Source organism: Ceratotherium simum, chromosome 3, assembly GCF_057802395.1.
Source record: "Ceratotherium simum simum isolate JZ-2026a chromosome 3, ASM5780239v1, whole genome shotgun sequence".
NCBI classification, from domain to species: Eukaryota; Metazoa; Chordata; class Mammalia; order Perissodactyla; family Rhinocerotidae; genus Ceratotherium; species Ceratotherium simum.
The window spans coordinates 74,870,077-74,891,020 of NC_141902.1; the positions used below are offsets into that span (position 1 = coordinate 74,870,077).

Here is a 20,944-nt window from a genome sequence, read left to right on the forward strand (position 1 = left end):
GTGATATTTTTCCTTTTTTCAAAGTTTAAATAATTCATCCACGTAGACTTATTTTAGTTGATCATATGAGATTAGGATTTGAATTTTTCCCCCAAATATTTTTCCAATACCATGTATTGAAGAGTTCTTCCTTTCCTCCATTGATTTGAAACTCCACGTTCATCACAGACTACATTTCCATAGATACAGAAAGTTGTTATTGGGCTCTTTATTTTTGCCCCAGTTATACAGTCCTGCATGAAAACCACCAGAAATAATAGCTTTAATTGATATGTAGTAGGATATATCCCTCTCATGATTACATTTTGACAGTGGAATGTATAGTGTTTCTTTTGTGTGTGTGTGTCCCAACTTTCCAATATATCATTTGATATACAAACATTATATGTTAGATATGTTAGTTATTAAGCACAATAATATACTTGAATAATAGTTATCTATTACTGCAAAACAAACTACCCCAAAACTTAGTGGCTTAAAACAACAACAATCATTTATTATCTCTTGGGTCAGGAATTCAGGAGCAGCTTAGCTAGTGGTTCTGGCTTGAGTTCTTTTATGACCCCAAGATCCACCAAGACATTGGCCAAGGCTACAATCATGTAAACGCTTCACAGGGCTGGAGGAACCACTTGACTGACGGTGGGCAAGAGGCCTCAGCTCCTCACTGGGTGGATCTTACATGGGGCTCCTTGAGTGTCCTCCAACATGGCAGCTGGCTTCCCCCGGAGTAAGTGTTCCAAGAAGATAGGAGGCAGGAACTGCAATGTCGTATGACCAAGACTTGGAGGCCACACGTTTCCGCGTATCCCATTGCTCACACAGACCATCTCTATTCGGTATGGGAGGGGACTACTCAAGGGCATGAATACCACGAGATGGAGATCATTGGGGGCCACAGTATCAAATACCCACAAACCCACCACCAAGACCAAGAAATAGTCACTACTAATAACTTGCATCTACCCTGTGTCCTTTCCTTATCACAGCCCCTGCTTCCCTTTGCTATTTATCATCCCATCCTCTTTTTTAATATCTGCTTTTTCAAAAATTTTACTTTGAGATAATCGTAGAGTCATAAGCAATTGTAGGAAATAATACAGTTAGAGATCCAGTATACCCTTCACCGAGTTTTCTTCAATGTTAACATCTTGTAGAATTTAATATAATATTACAACCAGAAAATGAACATTAAAACAATTAATGTTGTTTTACAACATTAATTCCTTTAATTGTTTAATTAATTCCATTAATTAAAACAATTCCTCCCCCTTCCCTAACCACTGGCATCTACTACTTTGTTCTCTATCTCTGTTATTTCATCCTTTCGAGAATGGAATGGAATCGTGCAGTATGTAACCTTTTCAGACTGGCTTTTTTCCACTAAGTATAATTCTCTTGAGATCCTTCCAAGCTGTTGTGTGCATCAACAGCTCATTTCCTTTTATTGCTGAGTAGTTAATTCCATAGTATGGATGCACCATGCTTTGTTTATCCATTCATCTGTTAGAGACATTTGATTTGTTTTCAGTTTCTAGCTATTATGAATAAATCCACTATGAACATTTGCATGCAAGTTTTGTGTGAATGGAAGTTTTAATTTATCTGGGATAAATGCCTAAGAGTGCAATGGCTGAGCTGTATTACAAGCATGTTTAGTTTTGTAAGAAACTGCTTATCCGATACAAAAGTATGCTGAATGATATTTTGCTCAGTCTTTCTATTATCTGTGCTCTATAAAAACAGTATTATTCTGTATGTAGTCTTCCAAGTAAAAAGTCTTACTTTTTCACCTAACTGTGGGTTTCCAAGATTTCTCCATGTTGTTGCATGTAGCTGTAATTCATTCATTTTCATAGCCATATAAATTTTTCATTTTATTACCATATTACTGTACACAGTCGATGGTGGAAGAAGTTGCTCCATTCGTGAACAAGCACATCATTTATTAATGAAGTGTTCACATGCAAAGTTTCTTTGGGTATATTCTTAGGGATGGGGGGCTGAGTTTTAAGGACTTCAAATGTTCAGCTTTCAGATGAAACAACAAATGGCTAACCAAAGTGGTTGCACCGATTCACACTTCCATCAGCAGTGGTTAAACGTCTCTTCTAATCTGCATCATCAAAAGCCTTAAGTATTGTATGACTTAATTTTTGTCAATATAGCAGGATATTAATTTCCTCTCTCCAAATTTTTTTAACTTATTTATCTTCATTTATTTTTCAGTTACTTATATTCAATTTGTCAAGTTGAAAAAAATAAATCCAGTTGGAATTAGTTTGGAAAATGCACACAATCAACAGGTTAATTTGAGAAGCCCACCCAGGGACATGGCATATTTCTATACTTACTCAGATCTTCCTTTATCACCTTCAGTAAAATGTTGACTAGCCATGAGATCACATATTCCTCATCTGTAATATTGAGATAAAACATCTTCCACATCATGGAAGGGCTAAGAGGATGGAGATGATGCCTATAAAACGAGCAGCACATGCCTGGCAGGTGTTGCATGCTCTGCAAAGGTTAAATGTTACTGCTGCCATTGTTGGGTTTTGTGATGATTATTTACATACATCCTGAACCAATTTTTTATTGCATTTCGTTAGGTATTTTATATTACTCTAAAAATTAAATTCTTTTGTTGATCCATTACATTTTCTAACTGGCTCTTCCTTGTACATCTTTATCTTGAAGTTAGCTGTATAATCAACCACTTTCCTTAATAAAAACTGTGATGTTGCAAACAGTGATAAATTGTGCCTTTTTCTTTTCTAATATTTATGCCTATAAATATTACTATAGGGTAATAAACTATCAATAAACTATGGATGGTTCCTCTACAATTCCACCCTCTGGTTTTAATACAGGTTTTGCTAGCCTTGTAGGATTAATTGAGAAGGTCTTAGTCTCTTTCCATACTATATAATAAATAAAATAAAGGAATAAAATATTTTGAAATTTCAACAGAATTTGTTTGTCAAATGTTCTCCATTGGATACTTTTGGAGGATGAATTTCTGAAGACCCTTCCAAGATCTTCTGGGACTTATTAATTTATTCAAAATGTTTTCTTATTCCTGAGTCACTTATACTAATTTATATTTTCCTGATCATAGAAAGTAGGAAAAGAACACTAGACTATATAGGCATTTTATGTTCACTATGTAAATATACTACCACAAATAGTAAGGTAAATTTTTTTCTTTCAGAAAACCAGCATGTGTGGTTGTCTCTCTGAACTTTTGCATGTCTGCACATGCATTTAACTGCCAAGAGAGTTGAATGTCAATTCGACTAATATAGAAACCTATATTCAAAATCTGCTTCCCACGGAATGGTGCTGATATTTTTCCATCACGTAACAAAGGTGAATATTTATCCATTGAGTACTCAGTAAGAGGCCACCCTGTACTGTGCTTTCCCAGGCCCCAGGGAGTGGTCACAGGTTTGAACCTGCAGACGCTGAGCCCAGCCTGATGGAGCTCAGGTCCAGCAGTGCAGGAGACGGGAAGGCCCACAAACAAGCATATGGCACATCAGATGCGAAGTCAGACAGAGCAGGGAGGACAGAGGATGGGCCGCGTAGGAAGAGGGGCGTGGAGAGTCCTGTCTCAAGTGCTGGACTCTGCTCTCTGGTTTCCTTCTTCTGGGTCTTGCCTCATTAGCTTTGCTCTCTGTTAGCTCTCTGATGCTTTCAAATAGTTTTTTTGTTAATGTTTTGTCCATCTTTTCTAGATGTCCTCTGAAGTGTTGATCCAATTTACTTTACCTCCCATTAGCACAGACCCACAGACACGTGAGGACATTTTCTGGATCTATCATCCACATTTCTAGTCTCTTCTCTGCTGTTTTCATTTCTTCATCTTTATGCCCTGCATTCTGAAAGAATTCCCCAATTTAATCATCCAGATCACGAATTTTGCCCCTCTATTATGTTTTTTTAAATTATGATGAAATACCAATAATATAAAATTTACCATCTTAACTATTTTTGGGTGTACAGTTTAGTGACAGCAAGTACATTCACATTGTTGTGTATTGTGTTTTTAAAAAATATGTAACCTGCTCTGTCTCTTACTCTTAAGACTTCTTCACTATTCCTCATCTGCTTCTTTTCCATATTAATCTTATGGATGGGCTGGTCTGTGGATCTTTTTAAGGATAATAGTAGTTTTATTGTTATTTTCTGTGTTCTACATTAGCTCTGTATTCTCAGAGAGGAACGGCTTACCTCTTTGGAGTTTGCTTTCTTGCTACTAGTTCTTCTCAAAAACCTGGTGGCTCCTGACTGTATTATAGATTAATACCCACAACTGCAGATGTAGACCAGAGTTTCCTAACCCTGCCTGCACATTAGAGTCACCCACGTCTAGCTGGTCTGGAGCCACTTCTCTGGTGAGGACTTTGAAGCTCACCAGTGAACCGTAATGTGCAGCCAGCAGTGAGAGAGACTTAAAGTAACCGGCATGGGGTCTACAGGTTAGACTCCCGTGCCGCACTTTCCTGGATGCAGCGAATTATTGACATCGTTATCTCCCTGGATGCTCCAGAATGGTTCATGCTCCCAGACCTGCTGTCTCACATTTGGGGCTTTCTCAGGGGATCTGTTTGGAAAACTCACTTTTTTTTGTAACGCATCCTTGCCTACTTAACTCTAAAACGTGTGTCCTTATATGTGTTAGACTTCCTCATTAATCCATTTTCATCTGCTTTAGATCTCTCAGATGTCCCTCTCCATCTTCTGAAGAATCTTATTTCATCTTCTGAAGACACTTTCCCCAGTTTCCCAGCACAACTATACATGTATCTTTTTAAAAAAATATATCATCAGTCTTTTTGTGTGTGTGTGTATGTGTGAGGAAGATCAGCCCTGAGCTAACATCCATGCCTATCCTCCTCTTTTTTTGCTGAGGAAGACTGGGCCTGGGCTAACACCCATGCCCATCTTCCTCCACTTTATACGGGATGCCTCCACAGCGTGGCCTGACAAGCGGTGCCTCAGTGCGCACCCGGGATCTGAACCCGGGTCACCAGCAGTGGAGTGTGCACACTTAACCGCTACGCCACGGGGCCGACCTCTCATCTGTCTTTTTAAAAGGAATTTAGTTTGGAGTAAAGGAGAACAATTGTGCTCAGATAGGCTTGCTAAAATAGAAATCTTTATTTAAGTCTTTGAGATTTGGCATTTCTGGGATTTGGGACATTATCATGGATTCAGCTTATCGGATCACTAGGCAATTAATCTAATTGCCAATTAATCTAATTTTTCACAACTCTATACTTCGATAATTTCTGGATGAATGTTAAGGCTTTGTCAATTAATGGACAGCTTCTGTGTCTAATTTTACGCATTACAAATTTCAGAATCTCCTATGCCTTTTTCTCTCAATTAGAGACAATCCTAAGAGTAAATATTGAACAGATGCTGCCAGGTTAAAACGTTATGGAATGTGATTCTTACTGACCCCATAAGTATTTATTAAGCAAGCATCACACCATCAAAGGTGCTGATTCTTGGTACATGAAAGCTGGAAGCAGTCCTCATGACTGCCTCATCCAATTCCCTACATTTTTCAGTGAGAAAGTAATGTCCAGAGTCTCTTCTACGCACTCTATTTAAGCTCTATCTGTAGGTACGATCTTCTCATCACATAGTCTATGTCACAGGTCTTTCCCGACGTTGCCCAGATCTGTATTTCTGGTGCTGGCCCCTCCTATAATGTGAAGACTTCACTATCCCACTGCCTACTTGACATCAGTTTGATGTTGAACAGGCACCTCAAACTTAACACGACTTATACTAGCTTTGTATTTTCTTCCCCAATCCTATTCTTCCCTGTAGGGGTGGCGAAATTTTCCCTCTTCCCTTCTAGGTTCTTTGGCCAGCCCAATAATTAAATTGACACAAGACAGACTAATAGGAGTAAAACAGATTTAATTTCATACTTACAGGGAGTCCCATAAAAATATAAGACTCAAAGAAGTGACCAAAGCAGGAAGCTTTTATACCTTTGAGACAAAGAAACAATAAATTTGTGAAGAATTGACATGACAAAGGGGTTTGGGCTTGGGTAGTAAATTAGTGAAGAAATAACAAGGTTTGTTTATTCAGCCTTGTTGGCCCTAAATTCTCTACTCCTGATGTTAAGGATGTCTTCTACCCTCTTGGTACAGGTAAAGTACCTTTCACATGGGAGACGTATTCCCTTTATTCAGGGGGACAAAGAAGGGCCAGAGTGTCCTTCTTGCACTGGCTATTTCTCAAGTAATTTTAATTCAAAATAATCAATATGACAAAGTGGTATATTTTGGGGTGGCATATTCTGCTCCCCTTAACTAAACTCTTGAGTGTTACTCTTGATTCACCTCTTTTCCTCATCCAAACATCCAGCCTGTTGGCCAATCATGTTGACTCCACCTGGAAGACATACTTCCAATTTTTTCACTCTGTCTAACCACCGCCGGGGTCTAAGTCATCTCCTAATTCATTGCCTTGCCTGCTCCCACTGGGCCCCAAATCCACCTTCCACCTTTTAAAAAGAAAATCAGATCCTCTCATCTCATGCCTCTGCTTGAGGCAGTTCACAGCTTCCTGTTGCACTTGGAGCAAATCCAGAGGCCTGTCGCTTCTACAAGTGGGGGAAGACCTGAATGCTGGCCCCTCTGCCCGCCTCCCACTCCCAGCCGTGCTCTCCTCCACCCAGACATGCTCTTTGACCCCAGACTGGGAGACCCCAGCCGGGCCTCTCCGCTGAGCTCGGACATGTGCACCCCTGCCTTCTGGACCTCCATTCCTGAGGCCTGGTGACCACCTCCAGGCCTGCCCCTCCCACTATCTTCCTGCCTCAGCAACTCAAGTTTTCATCTGCTCAGACCAGCCTCGACTCTTTTGATTCTTTTATATCCTACACCCAGTCCAACAGCAGATCCTACTTGCTTTAAGTAGGCCAGATCCCACCTTTCACCGTGGCCATCCTGCCCTGAGCCGCCATCCCCTCTCTCCAGGATCATCACAATGTCCCCTTACTGTCTCCCTGCTGCTGACCCCGCCCGTCTACATTCTGTGCACACAGCAGCCAGATGATCTTTGAAAACCTGAGTCCACTCACATGGATCCTCAGCTCAAAACCCTCCAAGGCTCTCTTTCTCACTCAGCTAAAAGCCAAAATCCTCACTGTGATCCTCCAGGCCCTTCACGAGCCCACTCTTGGCTACGTCTCTGTTCACCCACTTGGCTCTAGTCACCAGCCCATCTGGCTGTGCCTGGAACCCCACACTTTCCTGCACTTGCTGTTTCTTCCTCCAGATGTCTGGTCTGCAAGGCTGGTTTCCCTAGGCCTCTGCTCAGGGCTGCCAGGGAAGGCTCCTCTCACAGCCCTTGCTACAATCAGTGAGCACACTCTTCCCCACAGGTTCCCTGTACCCCTCCACTTCTTGTGCCCTCCTTGTGGGAATCCCTCAGGAGAACAGCATTCCTGAGAGCAGGGACTGGGCATGTTCCCAGCTGTCTTCTTTAGTTGCTGCCTGTGTTATTGGACCCCAATTCCAACGTGTATAGGGGGTGGGTTTCCCACACCAAGCAATTCTCCGACACCAGCTGAGTGTCCTACAATTCAACTCAACTCAGACACCATCTACCTGGAGATAGTGTCAGATTCCACAGGTTAAGGGCTCAGTCCCACAAGACTGCTCCCACTTCAGGTGCCAACCACAAGTCCAGGTTGTCACCTGTGCTTCTGACCAACTGGCTATAGATCAACATTCCCACGACCCCCTCTTCAGGTTGGATTAATTTTCTAGAGCAAATCACAGAACTCAGAGAACCATTTTAATTACTAGACCACCAGTTTATTATAAAAGGACATAACACAGGAACAGCCAGATGGAAGAGATGCATAGGGCAAGGTATAGGGAAAGGGCACGAAGCTTCCATGCCCTCTCCAGGCACCACTCTCCCAGCATCTCCACATGTTGGAACCTCTCTGAACCCCGTCCTTTTGGGTTTTTATGGAGGCTTCATTACATAGGCATGATTGATTAAATAATTGGCCATTGGAGATTGATTCAACCTCCAGCCCCTCTCCCCTCCCAGAAGGTCAAGGGGTAAAATAAAAAGTTTCAACCTTCTAATCACATGGTTGGTTCCCCTGGTAACCAGCTTCCATCATTAGGTGTTTTCCTAAAGTCACCTCATTGACATAAACTCAGCTGTGGTTTAAAGGGATTTGTTATGAATATCAAGACACCTTTATTGCTCTCATCACTTAGGAAATTCCAAAGGTTTTAGGAGCTCTGTGCCAGGAACAGGACGAAGACCAAATAGATATTCTTATTATAAATCACAACATCACACTGCCTCTTCCTACCAGAATGTTAGATCTGTGAAAATAACTGTTGTCATTGACAATTCTCCACTGTATTTCCAGTGCCTAGAACAGTGCCAGGCACACAGTAGGTGATGAAAAAATATTCCCCGAATGAGGGCAAAGTGTCTTGCCCAGGGCCCAGCAGCAAGGCCTCATTAGGGCTCAGTGGTCCAGACGGCCAGCCCAGAGTCCATCCAAGCCTCGACCTGGCCTGGGCAGATGAGAGTTTAGCTGGCAGAAGACGTTCAAGCTCAAAACCCCCGAGGTGCAGTCCAAAGGAGGTTTACACACCACTGCACATCTGTCAGAACAGAAGCAATTCCATGAGGTTCAACAGATCCCGCAGTGTGGAAACCTTCCAGGAGTCAAGCTAAGCGAGGGCCCTAGTGGAAATACTGAATTTGGATTGGTGAAGAGCAGGAGGGGAAAGATTCCAGACTTAAGGAGCAGTGTGACTCACGGAGCCTTGGAATCTTAGAGCGGAATGTAGATGGGAACGAACAAGGCCCTTCTGAGAAGGCCTGTCCTCCCGCCCTGTGGCTGGGCGGGGGTCGGGAGGGGCAGAGTTAAATCAACAAGTGGATGCCAGTTCCCCTGCGGGCCTCAAAGGACCTCTGCCTGAGGACTTAGCCCTTGACTTTGTAAGCAGCAGACTCCTGTAAACTCCAGGGTAAGGAAATGAAAGGAAGCGGCCAAGTAGGTCAAGTGACCACTCTGGCAACATGTGGACTGGCTGAAGTGAGGAGACTGGGAAGCAGGAAGACCCACCGAGAGGCTTTAGGTCAACCCTGGGGATACCGGTAGGGATGGGAGGCATCGTGGAAATGGAGGGAACCAGCAGACCCCGAGGCCTCCCCGGGTTGGCTGATGGAGGCACACATGGATCCATGAGGTCTTAGGGTCACTGGAAACCAGAGAAGTTATGGTCCTTCATTCGTTGTTAATACTTAGTTTTGGATGTCATTGGTCCACTGTGAGATCTGATTTCTTTCTTTGAAAATGTAGGTACTCCAGCCAAACTTTTCTCTGATCTGGGCCTCCACACATCAATATTGTCCTAGGAATGGCAGCGGGGGAAGGGGGAGACCTGATGTGTGGCATGGATTCTTTTCTTAGTACCTCTACTACTCTTATTACCTTCTCTACCCTCCTTATGCTGGATTCTGGGAAATACTGTGGTGTGTGGCAACGCTCCCTGTAGAGATGCAAGACCCTGGCATGGCTGGATGAGGTGTAAGCCAGAGTACAGGAGGTGAGGATCATCCTGAGAGAGGGTCATGGGGAAGGGATAAGTGACTGGAGCAAAGCTAGGGCAGTGACTTGTCAGCAGGCACCAGAGGGAGGAACCCAAGGCTAGTATAGGCTGCTGAAGTGGTCTCTTGGGAGATGATAGAGTGTCCTAAAGCAGGAAGAGAAACGATGGCTGGCCTGCAGGAGGAGGAGGCCAACAGCTCCCCAAAACCAGACAGGCAGGACCCAAAAGGCCACCTCTCACCCAGATCCCCAGCCATGGACTCCCGGGCAGGAAATCTCTGCATGTCGTCTCTGTGCTTCTCCAGTGGGAGGACACACGGTCACAGCTGTGGTACTTCTGGGGGGGACTCCCCAGTACCTTCTCCCCAATACCAGCATAGCGATCTCCCATTGCCCACCTTTCACACAATGTCCTCTCTGATTCCCCTGAATCCTGACGGGAGCCCCCGCCTCAACAGACACTTCTGCCACTTCCGCGACACCCTCCTGGTCCTCCCCTCCCCACAACCATCCTCAGTTCCCTGTCACTGCCTGCACCATAGAGGCCAATTCAGAACCACGGCACACAGAACATTCTGGCCCTCACTGTTGACCAGAGAGGAAAAGAGACCGAAATACCTGCAAATCAGAGCCTGCCTTTACTACAGCGAAATGCCTCCCTTCAGTTAAGAAAAAAAATCCTATTTAGGGAAGTAAGGAAAGGCAGCGATGGTCATGGAAAGGAAAAAGTCTAGTTCACCCAAGAAGTGAATCTGAAAGTGGGTGGAGTCTGGGCAGAGGAGGGAAGGGGGGAGAGCCGACTCGGAGTCGCGACTTCTGAGTCTCCCCAGAAGCAGCTGTCCTCGGTAACTAAGATTGAAAAAGCGGAGCACTGGTGTGCCACGCCTCATTTGGGTTTTGATGCTGGTTGATTCCCGGAGGAGGCTCCTGACTCGGGGTCCCCCGAGACCATTCCCCCTCCAGGGCGCGGGAGGCAGGGCTGCCCACGGACGGTGGGGCCTCTTCTCTCACACCCTGCAGCGTCTTCTCTCCCACCGGGAACAGGGTGCCTCTGCCCTGTTCTGGGACCGAACTGATGCTTCAGGGAAACGAAACTAAACTGCTCTGAAGTTTCCAGCCACGGCTCTTTCTGCTTCCCGCTCTCCGCGGAGTCCACGCCAGGCGCGGCGCGGGGCGGGGCTGGGCCGCGGCGGAAACGGCCTGGGCGGGCGCGAGTACCGTGGGCTCGGTGCGGCGGCCCGCCTGCGCCCTGCCCCGACTGCGGACGGGCAGCTGGGCAGGGCGGAGCGGCCCGGGCGGGCGCGCGCTGACCGCCGTCTCCGTGCGACCCGCAGGCGGGGAGCCCGAGCCGCCGCGCCCTGCCGCGGGCGATGATCCTCTAGGAGGCTGGCGCGGGCCGGCGCGAGTGGCGGAGGAGCCGGCGCAGGGACACGCGGCTATGGAGCGGGAGCCGGCGACGGCCGAGGAGCCCGCGCCCCCGGGGCGGCGGTGGCGGCGGCGGCGGCGCCGGGAGGGCAGGAAGCGCACGGTGCGCTCCAACCTGATGCCGCCCCCGGGCGCGGAGGACCCCGCGGCTGGCGCGCTGCGGCGGCAGTGCGGGGGCGCCCAGCACCTGGCCGACAACCAGCTCAAGACCACCAAGTACACTCTGTTATCCTTCCTGCCCAAGAACCTGTTCGAGCAGTTCCACCGCGTGGCCAACGTGTACTTCGTCTTCATCGCGATGCTCAACTTCGTGCCAGCGGTGAACGCCTTCCAGCCTGGCCTGACGCTGGCGCCCGTGCTGTTCATCCTGGCCGTCACGGCCTTCAAAGACCTGTGGGAGGACTATAGCCGCCACCGCTCGGACCACGAGATCAACCACTTGGGCTGCCTCGTCTTCAGCAGGTGAGCCGGGCGGGCCAGGCGGGGGAGCGCGGAGTCCGCGCAGGGCCCGGCGCTCCGGGAACTTAGCGTTGGGCGCGGTGTGAGTGGCACGAGTCCGGAGTGGCGGGAGAGCGGTGGACTCGGAACGGAGAGCCTGGCGGACCTCGAGGGGCCGGGGCCTGAGCGAGGGCATTGCGCCCAGGGCGCAGACAGCAGGAAACTCTAGATGCCGGGGCGCGCGGCGGGCGGACGTACCCTGTCCCTGATTGTCTGTCATTCAGACCCCACGTCCCGACCAGAGTGATCCCAGGGCTGGAATTCAGCTGCCGCTGGGCGTCCTCATTCCCAGCCGCTCCCGCCTTATAAGCAAAAAGGAGGGAAATTATTCCCTGGCACTCTCGCCTGAAGTCCCTGCTTCAGTGTTTGGCCAGCCTCCGTGGGCCAGGGTGTTGAACCACTTTAACAGCCAGCACAGGAGTGTAAAGCTCCGTCTCGGAGAACAGCTAGTCATGGGACGACTGAGGGAAACTGCCACCAAGTTCCCATGTGCCCAGCAAAGATCAGATACCAGGGCAGGAGCAGCATCAGCAGTGTGCATCCGTTGATGAGAGCTATCAGCAGGCCACCCAGCTGGGCACCACCCCATAGCTGACTGTTTAATTTTCTTAACGTTGCCCCGAGTTTCCAGGTGGAAAGACTGAGGCTTTGAGGGCTTTTTGAGCCCTGCCCACAGTTAGTACCAGGGAGGTCGTTCCATTGGGACTCTCCTGCTCCTTCTCTCTCTCTGCATCTCCCCAGAGTTTTGGACCCTCAGACTGGGCCTGTCCAGGGTGCCTGCCATCTCGTCTCTCTTTATACTTCCCACCCCAAGAGAGCTGCTTGGCTGCAGATCCATCTGGGGCTGTGTCTAGTCTCGGAGCTCACCTCAAGGTTGCACCTCTCAGGAAGGCAGGTGGTCTTGGCCACCATCCCAAGCCTAGCCCATCTTTCCCTCCTGTTTGCCTCGCTTGACTCCTGGTCTGCGGGTTGATATGGGCCCCGAGTTGGAGGACATTAGCCTTGCCCAGTCTCTATCACCTGTGAAGGGCCTTTAGGAAACCCCTTGTGCTCTCAGTGGCACATTGTTCCCCTAAAAGATAGCAGTCACGATTGTTCTTGCCTTTCAGGATAGCTCAGATGAAGACCATGAATGCCCCTTCCGGCCTTTGAGTACGTTTGACCCTACCAGCAACACTGGTTGTGCTTCATACTTATTTTACAAATGAGTAAACAGAGGTTCCGAGAGGTTCAGTGACTTGCCCAAGGCCACATAGCTGCTATGTAATAGTACTGGAATTTGACCCAGGTCTTTCTGACAGCACAGCTTTTCCAGTATTCCAGTACTTGTGCTTCTTAAATTTATGTGGGAATCACTTGAGGAGCTTATTGAAAATAACAGTTCTCAGGCTCCATCCCCAACGTTTCTGACCAAGCTCATCTGGGATTGGGCCCAGGAATCCGAGTGTTTAATTAGCACAGAGATGATGCTTATGGCCCACACTTTGAGTAAGCTGCCCCTCTTGCTCTCAAGGGGTGCCCGTTGTCCCAGTCAGCAAGTGTGATGTTGATGGAAAGGGCTGTGGGAATTCCTGGCTCCTGTTCACGAGAACTCTGAGGCAGAGAGGGGAGGGGGCCCTCCTCACACAAACGCCCTCGGTGTCCCAAGCGCGAGGACTCCAGGCAGCCGTCTGTCTGCCTTCTGCACCGCATAACCCTGGTGGGTGTCTAGCAGGTTTAAGTCTTTGCATACGTAGCACTTCCTGTTATTACTGAGCCAGTGGCCCCTGTAGCCTTCTTTTAGAAGTACTTAGGCCTCAGGAAATACAGTTTATTTTTGCTTGACAAAGTGCTTTCTACCCATTATGTTGTCTGACCCTTGTAGCAACTGTCACCCCCAACTTGCAGATGAGAAAACTGAGAGTGGGACCCACAAGCAGTTATCTTGACTCCGTGACCTTGAAAGGCTGCATGGGATTTTGAAACCTTCATCTTCTCCTTGGACCACACCCATCCGTGTTCTCCTCCCCTCTTCCCCTGATGGGACCTGGATTCTCAAACGATCAGAACAGTCTTTGGGGATGGGTCCTGGAGGATAATGGTGCTTTCAGGAGACGTTCCCCAGCACTTCCCAGCTCCCAAGTCGAATTCCTTGAAAGCTTTCCTGGGGAGAGAATGGGGCTTCTGCCTGGGAGGGTCCATGGGTACGTCTGCCTGGGTGTGGGAGGGGTGGCAGCTGTGTGTGGAGGGGAGGATTATCTGGAGGACAGTCATCTCCGTTCAGAAGCCAGCCAAACTCCTCCAGGCCCAGAAAGTCTGGGGTTGGTGTTTTTAGGCCTGGGCTGTGAGTGGTGTGGATTTCTGAGCCCTCCCCTGTCCTCTGTGAAGGGTGGGTGACTTGTGCACCCACTGCATTCCAGACTGCACGTAGCTGCCTCAGTTCCTGCCCATCTGCTCAAACCAGTGCCCTGAGCTAGTCCTCACTGAGCTGGGCCCCAGCCAGGCCCTGGAGATGGAAAGAGGAGGAGGCTGGGACTCACCTGAGCTTACTGTGGGGACCCATCTCCCTGTGGGGCGTGTCCACGAGGGGGCCCTGGGTGGGGCTCCTAGCCCAGGGATGCAGGATGCAGGTCAGGAGAGGCCTCTCAGAGGAGGGCCTAAGTCTGAGGATCAGGGAGGATGTGGCCAGACAAGGGGTGGGAAGGGCGGATGTGGCAGGTGAGGGAACGCAGGGTGGTAATGATGGGGGCCCATGTGGCAGGGTCAGGGCCCCCTGAGACTGCAGCCGGGTCATAACCTGTGTGGGGGGCAAAGTGCGGGCTTGAAGCCCAGGATCTTGTGGAGCTGATCCAGGATCTTGCGGAGACTGGCCAGAGAAGCCCGGGAAATGACTTATTTTGTGTCAGGCCAAGGCTTGTTCAGTGCCTTTGATTACTGCAGAGACAACGGGGAGCACAGTTGTGAACTGGCTGGGTTGATTCGGTGTCCTGTCATTGCTCTGGTTGATGTGCAGAGAGGTGTTCAGTCAAAGCGCATGTAAATGAAGAGCGAGAGCCAAGATTAGCTGGGGAAGCCCTGCCTGCTGACACTGTCTCTGGAAGGTGGCTTCTCTGAGATGTCCCTTTGTGTTCTGACTGCAGCCTGCAGAGCATCAGTTACCTATACCAGTATTTATGTGGTGTTTCTCAATAACGTAGTCCTTAGGTCCCCTCTCTATGAGAATCTCTGCTGAGGCTTGTTAGAAATGCAGCTTCCCAGGCACCCCCTCTCCACCCCCGAGCCTCTGGAGGTGGGAGAGCTGGCGACTTCATCACGAATCTGTTTTGCACACAGAAGTTTGAGAAGCAGTCCTCTGTTTCCAAGTCCTGAGCCCATTGTATCCTCTCCCGGATTTCAGACTGTTTTTGGAAAAGTCCTCCTGAGCCATCTTTAGTGGGACGAGAGAGCAGTGGGGGATCCTGGGAGGTCAGGTCCTGCCTCTGCTGGGTGGGAAAAGTCAGTCTCAGCGTCACTGGGCTGTGGTCTAGTGGGGTGGGGCGAGCGCGGAAAGCCCTTCTTGGTCACATAGACCTCCTTGGTGCTGGCAAAGGCTGGCTGGGGAAGCCACCTCCCTCCTGGCCACAGGTGGGAAGAAAGGGGGCCTCTGAGTCCAGTCCCCCCCCGCCATGCACCCTGGCAGGAGTCTAGGGTGATGTGGCCTCAGGTTTCTGTTGGTGGGGAACTTGGACTTCACTTTAGCTGATGGGCATCGGCCTCCAGCATGAAGTGTCCAGCTGGGACAAGGCTGGTGCCACCAGGGGCCAGGCTGAGGGGGCAGCTAATGACCACAGGGCCAAGGCTGGTGGGGCTGGAGGAGGAGAGATGACAGGAACAGAGTCAGCCTGGAGAGTGGTGGTTCTGGTGGTGGAAAAGCAGAGAGTACTTATCAGAGGAGGACATTGTGAGGAAACTGAAGAAGAAACATTCCTAGAGGGGGCTGTTGCCAGAGAGAGGCGAAGGGAGGAAGCAGGAATGTGATCCTAGAAAGCCTCCCCGATCACAGGGCGAGTGGGTAGCACATTCAAACAAGCAGACCTGACCCCCTGCTTCCAGAAATGGAGGGGAAGGGCGCAGCCTGAGGTGGGGGCCCCGGATCCTGTACAAGTCCCCTCCCTCGCCTGCACTTGGTTTCCTAACTTGTAAAGGAGGATGCTGGCCCCAGGACCATGTGCCTTTTCTGGCCCTGGTCCCTTGGCTGGGGAGAAGCTGGCGCTCTTGTCCTGTAGGCCTCCCTCCCTCTGCCCCAAACCCCACCCCAGTTATTGTGGAATTTTTTCCCTTTTGCTTCTATACGCTTTGTGATGACTCAAATATTGTCTTATTGACAGCTTTCAGCGTCTGTCTCTAGGATGATGGAACCAGGAACGTTTCTGCATGAAATCACCCGTGGTGACTTTCCCTGAATCTTTTGTCCCCGGACTTGGATTTGAGTGTGGTGTCTCGGTGTCTTTCCATCACCTTTTGGGACCAGGCAGTTAGGGGTGCTCTGTGCTTATCTGGGAAGTGCTCTCATTGTTGTCTTTTCCCATTCCTTTGATTCGCACTTCATTCCCCAGCTCACTGGGCTTATCTGTCTAACCTGCTGCCCTGGCTTCATGATTTGTTTTTTCAGAAGATCCTGAAGTGAGACCCAACAAAGTCCTCCTTTTGTTTTCTGTTTCTTTATCTTATCTCCACTCCCCTTCCTTCTCTTTCCTGCAGAGCCACGTCTCTTCCTTGCTAGCCTTGCCAGCAGCAGAAACACCTTTCTGGAAGCATAGCATCTTTGTCTTATTAGGAGTAAAAAATTTGCAGAAGCAGAGACCCAGGAGATGGGAACTCACCAGGATAATGCGAGTTCTCTTTAAGCAGGGACGTCCCTCAGGGGTGCCAGGCTGGGGACACTTGAGGAATCATATTTGGACATTGCCATTCACATGTCTTTTAGAAATAGTTTTTCTTTTGATACCTGTTATGTGTCATATATGACAGGGCTCATGGGGTCAAGCTGTAGAAGAAGAACCCTTGTGTCCCTAAAAACTTGCTTGCTGTGCCGGCCCGGTGGCGTAGCAGTTAAGTTCGAGCACTTCACTTCGGCCGCCTGGGGTTCACAGGTTCGGATCCTGGGCGCGCACCGACGCACCGCTTTTCAAGCCATGCTGTGGCGGCGTCCCATATAAAGTAGAGGAAGATGGGCACGGGTGTTAGCCCAGGGCCAATCTTCCTCAGCAAAAAGAGGAGGATTGGCAACAGATGTTAGCTCAGGGCTAATCTTCCTCACAAAAAGAACAAACTTGGTTGCTGTCAGAGGGCAGTCTTGTTCATGGGGCGGTTCTTTTTTTACTCGTTAATAGGAGCCAAGTGTTTTATATGCACAATTCCATCTTATCCTCGCAACAGTCCCATTTCACAGGTGAGGGAACTGAGGTTCAAGATAGTTGATAGTTTGCCTAAGGTCCCCCTGTCAGGAGACAGCAGCACCGTGGCTTGTGCCCAGAGTCGTCCTGCACTGGCTCCATGTTTGTAGTTATTCCTGGACTTGCCACTCCAGCCCCAAGAGCAATAGGCCTCATTTAAAAAAGTTTTTTTTAAATTTTATTCATCTCAAAGTATTTTCTAATTCTCTTGTGATTTCTTCTTTGACCCATTGGTTATTTAGGAATGACTTGTTTAATTTCCACATATTTGTGAATTTTCCAAATGTCTTTCTGTTATTGATTTCTCATTTCATTCTATTCACTCATGTAGAGAAGGGCACATAAAACGAACCTCTGTGTGTCCATCACCCAGTCTCAACAGTGAGCAGCTCAGAGCCAGTGTTGTTTTATCCCACTCACTCCCTCTTCCCCTTTTATTTTGAAGCACATCCCAGGTATCACGACATTTCTTCTGTAATGTCTTGGTATTTATCTTCAGAAAAGCAGTGACTCTTTACAACTGAACTGCGATACCATTATCATACCTAAAAAAATAATATTAGTTCCTTAATATTATTAAATATCCAGTCTGTATTCAAATTTCCACTTGTCTCATAAATGCCATATGTTTTTTTCTTCTTCTTTTTTTTAATAAGCTTATTTATTTATTTTTTCCCCCAAAGCCCCAGTAGATAGTTGTATGTCATAGCTACACGTCCTTCTAGTTGCTGTATGTGGGACGCGGCCTCAGCATGGCCGGAGAAGCAGTGCGTCAGTGCGCGCCTGGGATCTGAACCCGGGCCACCAGCAGCAGAGCGCGCTCACTTAACCGCTAAGCCATGGGGCCGGCCCCGCCATATATTTTTTTTCAATTCATGTGTTTGAATTAGATCCAAATAAGGTCTCCTCATTGCGATTGGTGGATGTGTCTCTTAGGTCTTCTTTATGTTATCTTTAGATTTCTCCCTCTGATACTTCCTTTCTCTCTCTCTTTTTCCCTTGCAATTTATTTAGAAGAAACTGAGTAATTTGTCCTGTAGGGTTTCGCATGGTCTGAATATGCCGATTACTTTCCTGTAGTATCATGTAACCTATTCCTTTCTACTGTAATTCCTGTGAAGTAGTGGGGGGTCTGGATACTTTATCAGAGCTTCATCAGGTTCAATTTGATTTTTTATTGTCAAAACCACATTCATAGGTAGTGTTCTGCACTTCCGCAAGAGGAATATAATGTTTAGAAAAAGTAAAAGCAAATATCTACAGTCAGATGAAAAGGCGAGAGAATTAGTTACCTGTAAACTCTACGTGAGGAAAAAAAAAGGAACGTAATGTTCCCTTGTCCCTCTTTATGTAGTGTGAGCAGCCATTGGTGGTCATTGCCTACATCTGTTAATTTGTTAGAGGTTGCAGAATGGTGGTGTTCTAATTCTTTCATTATTATCAGGAATACTTCTATAAGGAGGCACTTTTCCTCTGCCACCTGGTTTCTCCAGGTCTCGTATAAGAAGGGAGAGTTAAATGCATGATTTGGATCACTAGCATCTCCTAATGGCAACCAATTAGCTTTGTAAAATTTTTAGACTTTTTATTTTGAAATAATTTTAGACTGACTGAAAAGTTGCAGAAAGAGTACAGAATTCCTGTATACCTCTCACCCACCTTCCTCTAATTTTAACATTTTACTTAACCATACTACAATGGTCAAAACTAAGAAATTAACATTAGTACAAAACTATTAATCAAATTACTTTCTTTATTCAGATGTAAACAGTTTTTCCATTACTGCATTAATAAGTATTGGTCAGTCATTTTGCATGTTGATCTTGTATCCTGCCCCCTGGCTAACTCATTTATTAGTTCTCATTCTTGCTTTGTGGATTCCTTAGGATCTTCCGTGGACAATCATATCTGTTCCTGGTCCGAGGGGAAAACATTCAGTCTTTGACCACTGAGTATGGTGCTAGCTGGGCTTTTCTCTAGATGCCCTTATCAGGGTGAGGAAGTTCCCTTCTGTTCTCACCTTTGTTGGTTTTTTTTTTTTTTTCCAATCGAGAAGGAGTGTTGGATTTTGTTAAATGCTTTTTCTTCATCTGTTGACATGGTCACGTGCCTTTTGTCCTTCATTCAATTACTATAATATATTATATTGGTTGATTTTTCAAATGTTAAAACAATCTTGCCTTCCTGGGATAAATCCTACTTGGTCATGCTGTATAATCCTTTGTATATTTTGCTGGATTCAATTTAGTAGAATTTGTTGAAGATTTTTGCATCTGTATTCCTATGGGATATTGGGGGGGGGGTGTATCTTTGTCTCGTTTTGCTGTAAGGGACATACTATACTGACCTCATAGAATGAGCTGGGGAGTATTCCTACTATTCTCTTTTTTGGAAGAGTTTGTGAAGAATTGGTATTAATTCTTCGTTAAATGTTTGGAAGAATTTAACATTGACGATAACTTCAGTCTGGGCCTCAGCTTTTCTTTGTGGGAAGCTTTAAAATTCCTGGTTTAGTCTCTTTACTTGTTATTTACTTGTCCATTCAGATTTTCTATTTCTTCTTGAGTCAGTTGTGACAGTTTTATATCTTTCTAGGAAATTGTCCATTTCATCTAAGTTATCTATTTGTTGCATACATTTGTTTGTAATATTCCCTTATAATCCTTGCTCTTTCTATAAGGTTGGTAGTGAGGTATCCTCTTTTATTACTGATTTTAATAATTTGAGCTTTCTCTCTTTTTTGCTTGGTCACTCTAGCTAAACGTTTCCCAATTTTTTTGATCTTGTCAAAGGACCAGTTTTTTGTGTTGTTGATTTTTCTCTGTTGTTTTTCTATATTTCATTTATTTCTTCTCTAATCTTTGTTATTTCCTTCCTTCTGTTTGACTTTGGTGTAGTTTGCTCTTCTTTTTATAGTTACTCAGGTTGGAAGATTAGCTTATTGATTTGAGAGCTTTTTTCTTTGTTATTATAGGTGTTTATAGCTCTAAATTTTTCTGTAAAAACTATTTTAGTTGCATCCATTAGGTTAGGTCTATTATGTTTTCATTTTTATTCATCCCAAAGTATTTTCTAATTTTCCTTGTGATTTTCTTCTTTGACCCATTGGTATTTAGGAGTATGTTGTTTAATTTCCACATATTTGTGAGTTTTACAAATTTCTTTCTGTCATTGATTTCTAATTTCAGAGATTCTCACTTCACCATTCTGGCAGTCCCACCTCCTGGTCAGTTATTTTATAGAATTTCCCTCAATTTGGATGGGTCTCTTGGTTCTCATGATTATATTTGAGATTTGGACTTTTGGCAGGTGTACCACCAAAGCAATGCCCTTCTTGGCACATGATGTCAGGAGTATATGATGCCAATATTTCTTATTATTGATGACACTAACCTTGATCACTTGGTTAGGATGGTGTCTGCTGGGTTTTTCCATTGTAAATTTGTTATTTTTCCTTTTGTAAAAAATAAATATCCTGAGGTAGATACTTTGAGACTATGTTGGTCTTTTATTTCTCCTCAAACTTTTGCCCTCCAACATTAGGATCCATTGGTGTGTCTCACGTGCAGTAATTATTATGGTGGTGTTCGAATGGTGATTTTCTTTTCCCTCATTCCTTCTGTATTTATGAAGACACTTTTTTCCTTCTTCATTGATTTATTTACTCATTTATTTATATCAGTGCAGACTAATAGATATTTATTTCATTCTATGGGTTGTAGTCGAATGCTATTGTAATTCTTCTTGTTGCTCACAGTGTTCCAGCTTCGACAATGGGCACTCTTGCGGGCTGACTCTTGTGTCCTTGAACGTGCCCCCAACCTTCCTTACTCTCTGACTCTACAAGACACTCCAGGCTCATCTTCTCTTTTCCTTGCCCTGGTTCTGGAATCAACCGCTTCTCCTAGGTGGTATTTAGCTTTTTAAAACTTATTATGGATTTCATGGATTTATTATGGAATTCATAGATTTAAATATAATT

At 46.4% G+C, this 20,944-nt stretch overlaps 1 protein-coding gene across 1 annotated transcript in view; it reads left to right on the plus strand.

The window, feature by feature from the left end:
* The first annotated feature begins 10,892 nt into the window (after positions 1 to 10,892).
* ATP10A (ATPase phospholipid transporting 10A (putative)) overlaps positions 10,893 to 20,944 on the plus strand; it is a 158,873-nt gene continuing 148,821 nt past the window's right edge. Inside the window, exon 1 of the mRNA XM_014781027.2 lies at positions 10,893 to 11,512. Within this exon, the coding sequence (XP_014636513.2) occupies positions 11,064 to 11,512 (449 nt within the window). The 5' untranslated portion in view covers positions 10,893 to 11,063. The remainder of the gene's footprint in view (positions 11,513 to 20,944) is intronic.